Consider the following 18,112-nt stretch of genomic DNA (forward strand, 5'->3'; position numbering starts at 1 on the left):
TTTTTTAAAAATTAAAAAATGGCCATAAAAAATATATTTAAGAAATTAAAAAATAAATGTTTTTCCCGAATTTAGAATCCAAAAATATATATGTATGTCAAATTTTATTGATATTGGCAAAGTAGTTCCAGAAATATTACGGTATACATACACACACACACACACACATCCATACTGACATTTTCCAAAAACACTTGATTTGAACTTCAACACACTAAAAAGTATTTTCTAGAAGTTTTGAAGAAACTCAAAATTTTACTATTACAAAGATTCCTCTAGGAGGAAGCAAAAATGTATGGATTTCTATGATTTTTTAATAAAGCTTCTAGTTTAAAGATTAGGACGTTGGTTTGAAGGTTAGAACGTACTTTTAAACACATAAATTATCATCACAATGTTGCAAAATCAACTATTCTAGGGATATTTTTTGATATTCATAAGATTGACTGTTTTCTCAGTTTATATTTTATCTATAAGCATTAAAGAATATAAATGTTTTATTTATTTATATACTTGTTTTATTTAACATGGAAACGATTTTCGCGTATTTTGTACCTATGAATCGGGCCTCAAATGATTCATTTTTCAACAAAGACCAATGAAAATCGGATATTTAGGCAAAGAAGTTTTTATTGATCGCAGTTAAAAAATTTTGATTTTATTGCATTTATTTAAATTCGAGTACAACGCACATATTTTAACTGTCTTAAATAAGACGTAATCTTTAATTATTTGTAATGCATTTAAACAAGCTTGTAGTTGTCGTGTCAAAAAATAATCACGTCAGAACCGTTTAATAGGTACACGAAAAGACGCAAAAATAAGTTCGCCCATTGTATAAAATATTTTGTGCACCAAATGCTTAATGGGCTTTTTGACTTAATGTTGTTGTAGTAATCCCGTCTTGCTTTGTACTGCAAATTCCACATTCAATCTCAAAAAGTCCACTTAATGCGTTTGGAACACAATATGCCATTACATTATTAGAACCAATATGTCATTTTTAAGGATCCATCTGAATCTCTTTGAGTATCCATTACGCTTGATTGTCTAACTAAACGCTGCAAATTTTTTTGTTTAACCTTGTCTCCAAAAAGAGCGTCTTGAACTTTATCTAATCCTATATCATCTGAGAATGAAAAGTCTTGATAAGATGTTGATTTGTTCGGCAAGCTGCAACAATTTAATTTAAACAATTATTTAATAATTACAAGACTTTAAGAAGTTTAATATTTAATTATTTGTTACCATTGCAAAAGATATTAGTATTTTTAGAATAAAAAATTTATGAGTGTGTCTTACAAGAGAATACCTAAGACTACAAAAGTCAACTTAATTATAATTTTGTAATGGTTCTGTTAAATTCAGATTCTTTGACGCAAGACAGCTAGGCCACGCCCTCGGCAGTGGAGTATAATGCACCCCTACTACAAATACTTTAATAATTTTGTTGAAAGTAAAGTTATAAAGTTGTCCATTTCAAATTTTTCAAATCTCCATTTTTTAATAGCTATTGTTTAAATTCTTTGTCACAATTACTAACTCTCATTTTATCTTTTAAAGTCATTATTTGGAATTTACTCTATTAATGGATATTTTTCACACAATTTTCAATAATATTTGTTCTATTCCTATGTTTGACAACAGGTAGTGTTTGTCAGAAATCACCTAATACGATCATTACTTCGTAACCAAATTCATTATTACATAAGTCTTTAAATAATTTGTCCACTGCCTGAAAAAATGTTTTGATGTCATTGATATTTCATCCTAAATTATGACTTCTTGGTGAATTGGGAGTAATGCTGCACATTGAATCTTCATTCTCATTTGATGGTAATTTAGAAATTACATGTGATGTGTTTTTATTTATTAATAAATTTGCTGCTATACCAATCCATGCTACAGGTGAAACACTTATTTTTTATTTATTTAAATGAGTGATAATTGTATTCAGTAAGTAGCTTTTTCCACTACCTCCACCTCCATCGATAAAGAAACACATCACTTGATTAGCTTTATTAATTACACTATTTATTACTGCATCGAAAATTTCACATTGTTTATTCGTTAAAAAGCTTATATTGTATAATGAATTATTTTCAATTTCATTTGTTGCATAAAATTCTTCATAATTGGTTTCCTCAATGAGGATGTTGACATCCTCACTGAATTTAGGTAAATTGAAATCAGTCAGTGCACACTTGTGATTTATTAAAATAGAATTGATATGTTTCATGTATTTACTGGGTGATGAAATACGCATATATGTGCAAATCTTCAGAAAACCGGACACTTCAGAGGGTCTGAGTGAACAAAACTGAAATTTCAGGGCATACTTACCAGACCAACTTTTTGGGTTCCTCAGGCCACCCAAAACTCGAAAAGCCTTGGGTTCCCGCGATTTCGAAATACCTATTTTTTTGCCCGGCAGTTTAAATACTCTTATGGGAATTTAACACGGGGAAAATCAATGAAAACTAGCCACGATTTAACTTTACCCACTCAGTGTCAGCAAGTGCAATCCAAAAATATGTATTACTAGGGTCAAAGTATTAGAAAAGAGCTTTAATTTAAGGGCTGGTGAGTTAAAAATGGTTGCTTAGGTCAAAAGTTGTCTAGGCTTGAAAATGGCAAAATATCGCAAATTTTTCCATTTTTTACAAAAATTAGCGAATTTTTCTATTTTTTACGAAAATGAGCGATTTTTTCTATTTTTAAAATCCTTATAACTTTTGATCCCACCAGTCAATTTTAACTGTCTCAGGCTCAAATTAAAGCTCTTTTCGCTTTCAAAATTCGGATTAAACATTTTACTGGTTATATCAGCTATATATATATATGGCAATGAAAAAGATGAAAAAACAGCCATATTCGATGGGCATATATATAGCTGATCTTAAAACAAAAATGTTTACCTAAATTTTAAAAACGAAAGCAGAAGAAAAGAGCTTTAATTTTAGCCCTAAATGGTCACAATTGACTGCTGGGATCAAAAGTTATAAGGATTTAAAAAAAAAGAAAAATCGCCGATTTTCGTAAAAAATCCAAATTTTCATGATTTTTTGCTATTTTCAAGCCTAGACAACTTTTTACCTAGGCAACCATTTTTAACCCACCAGCCCTCAAATTAAAGCTTTCTTTGGATACTTTGATCGTATAAATACACATTTTTAGATCGCGCCTTCAGACATTGAGTACCTACAGTTGAGCAATGGCTAATTTTCGTTAATTTTCACCATGTTAAACTCCTATAAGAAAATTTAAAGTACTCGGCAAAAAAATAGATATTTCGTAATCGCGAAAACCTAAGGTTTTTCGTGTTCTTGGTGATCTAAAGAACCTAAAAAAGTTGGTCTGGTAGGTGTGCTCTCGAATTTCAATTCTGTTCTCTCAGACCCCCTGAAGTGTCCAGTTTTCTGTGGATTTGCACATTTAACTAAACTGGTTACACAGAGCTTTAGGAAATTCAACCTTGATTGCTTATTTCAAGCATTTGTCCCATTCTTCATCGATGGTTATTAATTTTGTAGCTACAACTACTTCATGAAATGTTGCGAATGTAACATTTTCGAATATTTTTAATTCTTCATAAGAACGATTGAGCCCCTTTTACATGTAATAATAATAATCTAAAAATACCTGTAATAATAATAATCTAATAATAATTATCACCCGATAATCAGCTGATTATCATTAGCATTTTATCTCATATAAACGCATATTTGTAACTATCAGCTTAAATAAAAATATTAGGCTGATATCACCTGACAATCAGCTTACGTTTTGACACGATTATCAGCAGATTATCAGCTGATAATCAGCTGACGTTTTGACACGATTATCAGCAGATTATCAGCTGATAATCAGCTGACGTTTTGACACGATTATCAGCAGATTATCAGCTAATAATCAGCTGATTGTCATCTGCTTTTTTCAGTAGGGTAGGTGTACGAGGTGGCCGATGACGAGGTCTAGGTGGTGCGCTTCGTGGTTTTTGGTGTCTAGGTGTAGAAATTATTCAATGGTAGTGTATCAGAACGATCAGTGATTTCATTTCATAGTGATAAGAATGTTACAAAAAAGCGATGGTCGAAAGGTGCTGAAGATGTTTATATTTTATTTTTAGTCACCACCAGCCCTTTTTTCCCTGTGTTACCTTTTTTCGTCAGATATTCTGGTGTCTCACCATGTGGTTTTATTAGTTCCTTTACGTCTCTCGCCTGTCTAGACTCTCTCATTTCACATTCCCAATTCTGCCATTGTATGTCCTTCTCTATCCTTTCTAGCTCCAACCATACGTGCTCTTCTGCTTTCGGTCTTCTATAGTATTCAGATAGTGCACATCTTCTTTTGTTTAGCTCCTCTACTCTATGACTTCACTTTTTTCCTCTTCCACTTTTTTTCCTCTTCTTTTTCTAGTCTTTTCCAGCATTCCCTTCACAAAGTGTCTTCTTTTACCTTACTTAGCTTCACCTTGTATTTTATTGCTCTTCTTCTCGTCCTACAGCTTCCTTATCTCACACACCACTCTACACACTTCCACTTACAATTCAATCCAATATGGCACTCTGCATATTTTGTATTAAAATATTAATTTATTTCATCGTAGTTAAAATTTTCTTCTTCACATTCGTTTTCATTATTACCTTGACTCATTTTTATAAATGCACAATCATACCCATGTAAAAATATTTAAATAAATATTTGACACATTGAATAGTTGAACATACTACAACATTAATATGACAATTACATTTCAACAATAAATAAATAAATATGAAACTACAAATCGATTATCAGCTATATTGGTTTTATTGGAACAAATTTGTTTTCCATTGTTACTGTGTCGATAATGGGAATATCCAGTATTATTATAAGTAGTTTGCTAATTGAACTACTTAGGAAAGTTTTTGGTACATTTTTTTGTTTTGCTATCCATACATGGTGAATTTAAATTATTTTTACTACAAGGGCCATGTATCATTGATTGCTTAACGATATTATGTAACCTTGGATATTCCATTTTATCAGGTATTTCTGCACTTATAAGTTTATCAACATCATCTGCATTGTTCAGTTTATGATTTTTATGAATGAAAGCCAACAAGCGCATATGTGGTCAACCTCATTTTTAAAACTCAATTATATTTTATTGGATAATTCATTAACTTTTGCATTAAAAACTTTTACTACTGAATCAGGTTTATCAACAGCTGATTCATTTTTTCTCAAATTTTGTTTAGTTTCCTTCTATTTTGGGTCACATGTCATAGTAATGAAAAGATCTAGTTTGCCATACTTTCGAACTAATGATATTCGATACTAAAAATTTTTGTTGTAACGATCATGGACTTCCTCAAAATGTTAAAGGTAATATTACCATTTTTTTAATTTTTACGTTGTCATCGTTACTTTTATTTTCGTATAAATCTGTCCTTTATTGGTGTTGATTTTTATCTAAAAAAATAATCGTGAACCTTCAACCTTCACCAAGCATCAACAATGTATTGTTGAGTTAATTTTTCTAAATTTAATTAAGGATTAAAATTGTTTCTAATGCTGAATTCATGACAATAAAATTGTAGCATTGAAATATTGTTTTTGTTATTTTTATTTTTCATATTGGGCATCCATCCAAAACCTCCATTAGGATATATAAGTTAACATGGCATAGGAACTATATGTTTACTAATGTACGGTATATTAATAAGTGCACTATGTTTTAAATATATATATATATATATATATATATATATATATATATTTATTTAAAGGGTGAGTCATTTTAATCTTTAATCTCAATTATCTCGTTGGCAAAGCATGCCAGCGAAAAAAGTTTCGGGTAAAAGTTTTAGGATTCTTCCCTGGCTATCTGATGATGACCTTGACAATGTCATTGAGCATGACCTTCAAGGTCATTTGAAGGTCAAGTCGATTTTTCAAATAGAAACCCCTACTTTTGGCACCAGAAATGGAAAGAGCGGGAAATTTTACGTTCGAACATGTGATTTTGGAAACAAATCATCTTTTGTGCGGAAATTACCTTTGACATCAGCCGAACCCAGGATGCACCATCGAGGAGGTTGTCAAAAGGATTTAGCATCCCATTTTTTGTTTTTTGTTTTATTTTTTTTTTGTTTTTTCCCTTTTTGCTATTTTTTTGGTATTTTTATGGAATGTTAACTGGAGTTAACCATTGATTAATTGTTCAAAATTACCGCCGTTTTGTTGGATGCAAAGATCAAGTCGAGCTCTGAATTGTCTTATGGTTCTAAGTAGAACATCTCGAGGGATTGCTGTACAAGCTGTACGAATGCGTTCGATCATATTATCTCGCGTTGTTGGCCGTTGAGCATAAACAACATTCTTAAGATATCCCCATAAGTAAAAATCGGGAGGGGTTAAATCAGGTGAACGAGGGGGCCAGGCAACTGGGCCACCTCGCCCAATCCACCTGCCATTGTAGCGGGTGTTTAAATAATCACGAACAATGCGTGCATAATGTGGTGGTGTTCCATCTAATTGGATCCACATTCTTAGCCTTGTGGCTAGGTCTACATTTTCTAGTAATTCAGGTAAAATGTCTCGAAGTAATCTCAAAAAGTTTACCCCATTCACGTTCTCTTCAAAGAAATAAGGACCAATCAAATAGCCATTGATGATTCCACACCAGACCATAACACTCCAGCGGTGTTGATTGTCTATGGGCCTGAACCAATGAGGATTTTCATCTGACCAATAATGGCAATTATGTCTATTCAATTCTCCAGTGTTTCTGAATGTTGATTCATCTGAAAAAAGAACGTGCCTAAAAAAGTCTTGATCTTGTTGAATCATTCGTATTGCCCATCGACAAAAACGTACTCGCAAAATCATATCATTTGGAGTTAACTGTTGTGTTAATGTTATGTGATAAGGATGATATCTTCTCGCTCTCAATATTCGGGATGCTGTTGATTGAGGTATACCTATTTCTCTTTCTATTTGTCGAGTACTAATGTGAGGATCAAGATGAATAATCGCTAGAATGGTAATAACACGAGGATCGTTTTCGTCGTATTCATGATGATGGCGTTGACGAACAAAAGCTCCATTTCGAGCTCTCTGAGTTAAGGTTTGAATAGTAACATTACTTGGGTGTCTCCTATTGGGATAGCGTTCAGCATAAAATCTGGCAGCTGCTGCATAATTATTTCGACTTTCTCCCAAAATCATGATCATATCAACGATTTCGTTGGGACCATAATCAGCCATGATCAAAATCAAAATAATTTGTTACAGACCAGTAAACAGGGAAACAGATTTTTTTCAATAATAATTATCGATTTACAAGAAGTAAAAAACACGATTAAGCTTTTCTGCACTAATTTGCTATCTACATAACTGTTAAGAGTAGTTCACTCTCAAAAATTGACACTAATACAAAATAATGGAATGACTTAACTACATCAAGAATTTTGAAAATTGACACTAATACAAAATAATGGAATGACTTTGAAAATTTTTGAAAACTGAAAAAATTACGAAAATTTTAGAAAATATTGAAAATTTCTGGAAATATTGAAAATTTTTTCATTTTTGAACGCATGTCACTCTCTTTTCATTTATGGGGCTAAAAGTAGGGGTTTCCATTTCAAAAAATCAACTTGACCTTGAAATGCCCTTGAAGATCCTGTTTAACGACAGGGTCAAGATGACCATTCGTCAGCCGGGGAGAAAACTGAAAACTTTTGTGGGTAACATTTTCTCCTTGAATGCATTCGAGTTCAGCTAACCAGTTGTACTGTTATCGGCATGACCAATGACCTTGACCATTGAATTCAAGGTCAAGGCAAGGTCATATTCAATCGTAAAATTTCCCGCTCTTTCCATTTCTGGTGCCAAAAGTAAGGGTTTCTATTTAAAAAAATCAACGTGACCTTCAAATGACCTTGAAGGTCACGCTCAATGACATTGTCAAGGTCATCATCCGATAGCCAGGGAAAAATCCTAAAACTTTTATCCGAAACTTTTTTCGCTGGAATGCTTTGCCAACGAGATAATTGAGATTAAAGATTAAAATGACTCACCCTGTATATATGGGACGTTTCACGTCAACCGGACCATCAGTGCACCCAAAATTTGGGTTAACCTAACAAGACGTTTGAGGTCTCAAAATGATCGTCTGGTCAAGGGCTTTTGAAAAAGTTCTGGCCTTTTCAAAAATCCAATGTTGCGCATAAAATATGGAGCCTGAAACCCACGTTTTCATAGCACATTCAACAAAAACAATAGTAAAAATGTTCTAATTTGTGAAATATCCCACCAAAAAGCATGTACAACTCATGATAGGACATATTATTGACAATGCTGACGGAATTCCAAAATCAAAAATGGCGGAATCAAAATGGTGGACATTATACCTCCACCAAACCCATTTTACCGCAACAAATGATTTTTGATCAGTTTAAAGTATCGATATGGGGGTTTTCAGGGTCACTGAATCTTATTTTAACCTCGACATTTCAAAATTCGAAATGGTGGATCCAAAATGGTGGACATTATACCTCCACCAAACCCATTTTACCGCAACAAATGATTTTTGATCAGTTTAAAGTATCGATATGGGGGTTTTCAGGGTCACTGAATCTTATTTTAACCTCGACATTTCAAAATTCGAAATGGTGGATCCAAAATGGCGGACATTATACCACCACCAAACCAATTTTACCGCAACAAATGATTTTAGATCACTTTAAAGTATCGATATGAGGGTTTTTGGGGCCACTGCACCTTATTTTAACCTCGAAATTTTAAAATCCAAAATGGCCGATCCAAAATGGCGGACATTATACAACCACCAAAACTATTTTACCGCAATGAACGATTTTAAATCAGTTTAAAGTATCGGTATGGGAGTTTAAGGGGCCGCTGAATCTTATTTTAACCTCGAAATTTCAAAATTCAATATGGCCAATATAAACTGGCGGATATTTGTCATAACCCACTCGCAGGCTCTCTCGCGAAAAGCCCCTGCTAACGCGCAACCCGCCGAACACGCCACGCACGCTGCAGCGCTTATCACCGCGGCGCTAGTACCGCTGCGCGCCGCTAGGCGGCTGCGCATTACCCACAAGTGAAGTAGCGTCGCGGAGGGCACATAAGGAGGCCGGGTCCAGCGCTGTACCTCGCCCCTCTTCCAACAGCCTAATGCTGCAAGTACACGGCTCGTGTCCAATGACAACTTGTGCAAAGACTTCAGCAAATAAAACTGTTTTGTGGCTAAGGAATTTATTGCTTTCAAGTGATTTATTTCATCCCTCTTTTTTACCTACACCCTCAACCCCTTCCTACGTTTAGCAACTCATAGAAAGGAATATTTTTTTCAAGGAATGCTTTCTTCATCGGCGACTTTTTCTCCAACAGTCTTTTTCAGGATAGTTGGTGAGCAAGTCCATCAGCGGCTTTATTCATAGGCGACTTTTTCTCCAACAGTCCTTTTTAGAATAGTTAATAGGTACATTAATAGATACATTGGCGACTTCTTCTTTAACATCCTTTTTAAGGCAGTTGTTGAGTAAGTCTTACTTTATCGGCAACTCCTTGTTCAACTGTACTAGCCGTAATTTTGTTATTTCTAACATTTTTTTTGTTTTGGTTGTGCTTTCTCATATCCTACAACAATGTCTTCTCCTGCGAAAAAATATCGTATCGATAGATGCGTTAATCTATTTGATATTAATATAGGACACAGCAAATCTCTTAGGAAGCTCTCCAAAGAATTTCCAGATGTCTATCCTGATTATCCAACATCTTCACTGATTTGTGATACATGTAGAAAATCCTTTTACAAACTACATGATTTGTCATCTCTAAACGTCAGTATGAGTGTTGATTTTGAATCAGAGATTGACTCACCTTCGCTTTCAAACACGGATGCACCTATGCAAGATGATCTTACAGATATTTTAACTGGACTTAAAAACAAATTCCAATCCCTGCCGGAGAACGATCCATTACGTGTCAGTATTCTTACTATTTTGCCCGAACACTGGGCAATACGTAAAATTATGAACCAATTTGGTGTGTCTCACATAATAGCTCGTAAAGCAAAACAGTTAAGAGAATCAGATGAAGTTTTGGCTTCTCCTGTTGCAAAACGTGGAAAAACATTACCTGCAGAAACTACTCAGAAAGTTGAAGATTTTTACGAAAATGATCTTAACAGCAGAATTATGCCAAATAAAAAAGATACCGTCAGTATTTATTTATATGGTGAAAAAATAAAAGTGCAGAAAAGATTATTACTTACTGATATTAAGAACCTTCATAATCAATTTAAAGAACAGTTTCCTGAACATCCGATTGGGCTTACCAAGTTTGCGGAACTGAGACCAAAATGTTGTGTCTTTGCAGGATCCTCTGGTACACACAATGTATGTGTATGTACGATACACCAAAATTTCAAGGCGATGATTGACGCAGTAAGTATAGAAAAAATCTCAAACAATATTCTGAAGAATTATAAAGATTGTTTGAATTTCATTCTATGTGAGAATCCCAAACCAAATTGTTATTTGAATGAATGCAAATTTTGTCCCGACATTCAAAAGTTTTCTAATTACGTTGAGAACATTATGGATGAGCACATTTATAACCATTTACCTCGCAAACCCCCATATCGATACTTTAAATTGATCTAAAATCATTTGTTGCGGTAAAATTGGTTTGGTGGAGGTATAATGTCCACCATTTTGATTCCGCCATTTTTGATTTTGGAATTCCGTCAGCATTGTCAATAATATGTCCTATCATGAGTTGCACATGCTTTCTTGTGGGATATTTCACAAATTAGAACATTTTTACTATTGTTTTTGTTGAATGTGCTATGAAAACGTGGGTTTCAGGCTCCATATTTTATGCGCCACATTGGATTTTTGAAAAGGCCAGAACTTTTTCAAAAGCTCTTGACCAGACGATTATTTTGAGACCTCAAACGTCTTGTTAGGTTAACCCAAATTTTGAGTGCACTGATGGTCCGGTTGACCTGAAACGTCCCATATATATATATATATACATCTCGATCTTCTGGGTCTCGGTGGTTGACCATTTTCACCTACAAATACCACAGCTACTTCATCACATTTAGCTGCGTTATATCTACGTTTATCATGATTAGAATCGCGTGTTAAATACATTATAATTACTTTATTAGTAAACTCAACGTTGTTGTTTTTTAAACGATTTTGTTTTTCCATTTCGACTTTGTGAATCATTTTGTATGATTTAGCGTACATGTTTAATTGTCAAAAAAAATTATCTAATTCCTTGAATAGCATTAAAGAATATTACGCATTAGTTTGTAATCGTGATTGCGAGGCGATTTCATTATCAATGATGTATAGTTGCCCATATCTTCTGGCTTCGTTTTCGACTGGATGTAAGGTATAAATATTGTAGAAAATTTGAAATTGATTGAAATTTGCTTATTCGAATAACTTAACCCATTAAAGCCTATGCTAAGACTGGTTGAGATAGCGACAAACAAACTGTGCTATCCTTTGCATAAGTGAAAAATAAAATATACGTATTTTTTCTTATGTCATTTGCAATTGTTTATAACAAATTATTTAAACAAATTACAAAAAATTTATAATTTTCAAAATCTGAATACGGGAATCGATTCTGGAGGTAAAATCGAGACGAAAACCTATATAACACTTTTTTGTCAGAGTTCAATTTGTTAGTGTAATGTAAGAATAAACAATTGCATGTTGGGGAGAAAAAGTGACCATGTCAAGTCCCAAGCAAAATCTATCTGGAATAGCAAAAAACAAACTGTGCTATCCTTTGCATAGCTGAAAAATAAAATATACGTATCTTTTCTTATGTCATTTGCAATTGTTTATAACAAATTATTTAAACAAATTACAAAAAAATTCATAATTTTCAAAATCTGAATGCGGAAATCGATTCTGGGGGTAAAATTGAGACGAAAACCCATATAATACTTTTCTGTCAGAAGCCAATTAGTTATTGTAATGTAGGAAGAAACATTCGGCCACCTGAGAGTGTTTCAAAAAATCGTATAGAATGAAGCTAATTATTGTATTTATCCATCAATATTCACATGAATTATTGTAAATATGTTCGGTGGGATTGAATTATTGTTCATTGCCGTGTCCTACTTTATGACTTTTGCAAACAGGTATAGAACATTTCTCACAATACCATTCCGTTCTTGTCCGACATGTTGAAATTCCACATTTCCTAAGACTTCCATGTTTCATCATGTGTTCTTGGGATGAAGGTTCACTCTGTTTCTGTCGTTTGGGGGGACGTTTGGAAGATATTTTCGATGATTCCTGCCATCTCTGCATTTCAACTTTTGGTTCATTCCCATATTTCGAAGAGAGAATCGATACTGGCTTTGAGTCCATAACTGTAATATAATTCAATTTTGAATTCACTTCATGCATTGAAATAGTGTATCCTCTTTCAGCTTTTTTTGGCATTTCGACTTTCACTTTCCCACGATATTATTCTACATACCATGCAAGAGAATGAAAACACTTATTTGTCAATAGTTTATTTCTACTTAAAGATAACAAATTGAACTCTGACAAAAAAGTGTTATATAGGTTTTCGTCTTTATTTTACCTCCAGAATCGATTCCCGCATTCAGATTTTGAAAATTATGAATTTTTTTGTAATTTGTTTAAATAATTTGTTATAAACAATTGCAAATGACATAAGAAAAAATACGTATATTTTATTTTTCACTTATGCAAAGGATAGCACAGTTTGTTTGTCGCTATCTCAACCAGTCTTAGCATGGGCTTTAATGGGTTAAGGGCCTTTCCCGAAAAGAGCGTCAAATCTAGCTCCGAAATTCGCGAAGGCAAGTGTATTATTATATTGTCAAATATTATTTAAAAATTGTTTACTTCCGTCAGTATTTTCAGAAACTAATTCTTTTAAACGTTAAGGATAAGTGATATTTTCAGATAATACAACGTTTCCTCTATTTCAACCATGAGAAAATTTCTTAGCACATAATATTTCAAATTTAAAATGTTAAGCATTATAGAATTCACATATTTCACTCATACTACCCAAATCATTCTCCATAATTGCTGATTCATCGAAATTGAATATGGCATCAAATTTTATTATTGAAAATTCATTGAAATTTTTAATGGCGTAACCTTTTAATTTTTTATAGTCATTATTATAATCTCATTACTTTTCAATTTTCTTCAGAGCTATAAATATAATATATACCTTGTCAACCAAACGACGTTAGGAGTGAGATGACCCTGCAAGTATATATATATATATACATATATATATACGCGCGAGTCGAGTAACGTAAACACTCCCAAAACGAACTTTGGCAATACGTGGAACTGCGCACACCGAGATTAGTATGTAAGAGTAGTACAACAGAGGTGAAAGAACAAAGCGGCGACTGTTTACATTACGCACGACAAACCGACACATTAATTGCTCGAATTCCTTCGAGGGAACTTCGATACTATTTAGGATATCTGAGACTGTGCGAGGTTACCTTTCCGAAATGGCTAACGAAGCTTCAGTCAACGATTGGGCTATGGCATTGTCGAACGATGAAATTAAACGCGAAGCGGAGAGCCGTGGACTAAATACAGCAGTCAGCTTAGCCGAACTGCAGAGGAGATTGGCACACGAGGCGTACATTGAGAGGGGCATAATGCAACCCGACGAGGAACTCCCACCGTCAGGCGCTGCGCGCGAGCACGACGATCTGCCGCCCTCCTACCAGTTCTCAACGAACGTCCCATTGCTTACATCTAGCGTATCGGGCCCCATAGCGATGGCGCGAGAGCAACCGTATCACGCGTCCCGAACATCGAACCCTATAGAGAACAGTAGACCTCTATAGGTACAGTACCACGTGTACCGAGATGCAGCGTATTGTTCGGCGACACTACACAATTCTGCACAAATAATCAGCAAAATAATAGCCAAAGGGACTCAGGTAATCTAACATTAACTTCAGAGGGCCATATTTATAATTCGACAAATTTTCAAAACGTGCAGGATAGGCCAATAATAAACCACCCGCGAGCAAACAGCACAACGAGGTAAGCTGGAAATAATTTAATTTCATCCACGGCTATGTTTAACACACAAAACCAGGCTACCTTCAACCGACTTCTACATTAGCACAAAAAGTCAATCCTAATAATTTAATATCATTATAAACACAAAATTTATCGAGAAATAAGAGACACACAGGAAATGGTTATGTTAGCACGACAACACGTGAAATTCCGGCCAGAATTAATAATTTCATGCCACCAAAGGGGCAAAATGGCCTAAATAATGAAATAGCTAGACCGCCTCACCTACAATTACCAATTAACAATAAGAATAATGATAATCGACCAATATAGAGGCGTACAATAATAACGAACAGCCCATAAATACAGAGCGTCGGTTAATCGCACCTAGTCACATTAACGCTTTTGACTTTATTTGCAAATGGGACTTAAAATACTTTGGAAGACGCGACGAAGACAGTGAAGAATTTTTAAAACGACTAAGGGAAGGGCGCTTAATCATGCACATTTCTGATGATGATTTATTTAGAATATTGCTGTTTTTCCTTCAAGGGGTTGCCTAATAACAGTGGTACAGAATAAATTCGGATAACTGGGTCACGTTCAAGCAGTTCGAAAACGCATGCCGTGCATTTATATCAAAGCAATGTTTAATCGCATGATACCTCTGCTAGGACCACTCCGTGAAACAAATCTAGCTCTCCGAAATATGATACCGAGATTACGAACCCAAATCGATAAGTCCGAAATCTTCACGTTCCAAGAGCTGGAAGCTATTGCAGTACGCAAAGAGAAAGGCCTAATGATTGCAAGGACATACAAACCACCTCCAAGCTCCGAAGATTCTCTCCTACCAGACTTAGCTTAAAGAGAATAACGCCCGCAGCGTAATATTAGACAAAAATTATTTAACCTCAAGCTAGACGAAATACAAAATCGAGCACGCGTAGAACATACAAAACCGGACTTTACAGAGGATTCCTTGCCTGACGAGGACGAATTCAATAATTTAGGTTACGAACGCGACGAACGTTTTAACAATAACCAGAGACCACAGACAAACCAATCACCTAATAAAAACCTGCATAACAACAACAGACCAATGACACAGATACAGATCTGTTATAACTGCGGAAAATCCGGACATTTCTCGCAAGAATGCGAAGGCTTAAAACGCGCGTTTTGCTATAAATGCGGAAAAATCGGAACATGGTTTATAAATTGCCCGCAATGTAACCCAACGGAAATATTCTGCAACGATTGCGGATTAATAGGCTACCTCAGAGTAAATAGTCCAGAATGTACGGGAAACGCAGACTAAAGTCGCAAAATAAGGCCGATGCGGCTTGGAAAACAGAAAAGGCCTCACTGGTCTAATTAAACAAAAATTTAGATATCTACCTGACAAAAATAAATGCAGTCTGCGACGAAAAAAGTTGCACACAGAAAAATGACGAGGCGCACTCAAAAGCTATCTCTAAAAAATTAGGTTATCGAACTAATAAAGACAAAATTGAGCCGAAGACTATCTGTGATATCGTAAATAATCAACGATATAACGCGGAAATTCGAGATAATAACTTTAAATATTTCAAATTACACCTTCGCAATGGGATATCTTAACTACCGAAGGAAAAGAGCGACTTGCGTTTTCGGATTACCTACAAGTCATCGAGACAGTCGTAAACGAAGCACCTGAATTTCTAATAAAAAATGTAAGCTATAAATTAATTACAAACGATTTAATTCACAAGTATATCTACACGACGGATAAATTATACAGCTTACCTTTAAAATCCCCGAACCTACTTTACTCTACCGTCAGCATAGCGGACAATAAATTCAAAGCTATGATAGACAGCGGAGCGAGTAAAACGTTCATAGGACCGAAAATACATAAAATAGCAACGAAAAACGCACTATTAGCGAACAAGAACGTAACCGGGAGAGTCACGACGCCGCTAGGTTATACAGAAGAGATACGTGAAATTATACACACATCAATTAAATTCCAAGATAGAATACGAATAATCGAAATACGAGTTCTTGACTGCCTAGATCAAGACTGTATTTTAGGGATAGACGTGTTACACAGTTACGGCGTAATCGCCGATTTAACTAATTTCACGTACACCTTCGGTTCAAAACCGTTCGATAGATATACCTTCGAAAAACGTTTCGTAGAAACGGCGGAAATGTCGGAAACGGTGGAAGCGTGTTACGGTTTACGTAAACTTAGTCCCTCGGAAGAAAAAATTCTCGAAGAATTTCTAAATTTCAAAATACCTAAATCATCCGGAAAACTCGGGAAAACTTCGCTAATAGAAGTCATTATCAACATAACAGACGTCGAGAAAAATTATACGACAACAGAGTTGGAATGTCTGGGGGCTATCTGGGCGATCAAAAAATTTCGAGGTTATGTAGAGGGCACATACTTCAAAGTCATAACGGACCATAGCAGTCTGCAGTGGCTAAAGATACTTGGAAAACTCGTGGGTAGGCTAGCTCGCTGGTCGATGTATCTAACAGCATACGAAGTCGATATTGAACATAGAAAAGGGGTCATGCACCACGTACCCAACGCGTTATCGCACATGTACGAAAACCAACTCGATGAGGTTAACACTCTTAACGACGATAACGATGACTGGTATAAAGGAAGAATCGACGACGTAAGGAAAAATTCTAAGGAGTATCATAATTGGCATATTGCCGGGGATATCTTGTATCACGAAACCGAAGATACATACCTTGACACGATCAAACGCGATCAATCTATCTGAAAGCTCGTAGTAAAATTAAAAGACCGAGACAGTACTGTTCGAAGCACACGATGACACGCAGAGCGGCCACTTAGGCATTGACAAAACGCACGCACGCATAGCAAAAGATTATTTTTAGCTAAGCATGTATAAGGATATAGTAAATTACGTTAAGCGATGTGACATGTGCCAAAAAGTCAAACCCGAGCAATTCGCATCACCGGGAATGCTAGGCCAACGCATTATCGAACACCATTGGAGATTTGTAGCAGCCGACATTGTGGGCCCGCTGCCACGTAGCAAAAAGGGAAAACGCTATCTGTTAGTAATACAGGACTTATTCACCCGCTGGATAGAAATTCAACCGTTAAGAGAAGCCATTGGAAAATCAATTAAAGACGCTTTACACGATTTAATAATAACTCGCTGGGGAACACTACGAGTGCTCATAACGGACAACGGCACAAAATTCATTAATAAAACCTAACAGAATACACGAAGGACCTTAACATTAAACATTCTACCACACCACCTTATCACCCACAAGCTAACCCAGTAGAAAGAGTAAATCGCGTACTAAAAACGATGATCACGGCATTTATCGAACAAGATCGCCGAGAGTGGGATAACCACATATAAGATTTCCGTTTTGCATTTAATACCTCTAAACATACGAGATTTCAATATTGATTTATTGGATTGCGATCATTTGGGCCAAGAATTCCTGTGTAATTTTTTCGATAAAGGATATATTCCTGGATTTGTTGGAATTACAAGGCCACCTATGGGCATTGCTGAGGCACCCTGCATTGATAATATTTTCATAAAAACTGATAACATACATACAATTACTTATAAACTCAAACTATCAATAACAGACCATTACCCTATATTTATAGCTCTCAACAAAATGAAAATAGTACATAACAAACCAACAATAGTTTTAAATTATAAAAAAATTAAAAAATAGTGCTGAAACAAGAAACTGGAATGAAATTATCACAATGCAGGATCCTAATTTAGCAACAGATAAGTTGTTGTCTGAGATTAAACAATGTATCGAGTTATCCAAAATGAATCAAAAAAGGATTAGACAGGTGGGAAGGAAAAATTGGATCACTGATGCGATAATTAAATCGTGCGAAACCAAAGAATTTTTGTATAACTTATGGAAGTTGGATATAAATAATGAGCAACTTAAAACTGAATACAAGACCTATTGCAAAATTTTAGAGAAAGTTATCAAAGACGCCAAAATTA

The 18,112-nt window shown here is 34.9% G+C and overlaps 1 protein-coding gene across 10 annotated transcripts in view; it reads right to left on the minus strand.

The window, feature by feature from the left end:
* Positions 1 to 442: 442 nt before the first annotated feature.
* The window catches only part of LOC100678131 (carcinine transporter), a 440,470-nt gene continuing 422,800 nt past the window's right edge, over positions 443 to 18,112 (minus strand). For all 10 annotated transcript variants that reach the window (XM_031931018.2, XM_032601269.1, XM_032601268.1 and 7 more), the window contains one exon: positions 443 to 1,173. In XM_031931018.2, the coding sequence (XP_031786878.1) occupies positions 984 to 1,173 (190 nt within the window). In that variant the 3' untranslated portion in view covers positions 443 to 983. The remainder of the gene's footprint in view (positions 1,174 to 18,112) is intronic.

The sequence above is a fragment of the Nasonia vitripennis genome, assembly GCF_009193385.2.
Source record: "Nasonia vitripennis strain AsymCx chromosome 1 unlocalized genomic scaffold, Nvit_psr_1.1 chr1_random0003, whole genome shotgun sequence".
Taxonomy (NCBI): domain Eukaryota; kingdom Metazoa; phylum Arthropoda; class Insecta; order Hymenoptera; family Pteromalidae; genus Nasonia; species Nasonia vitripennis.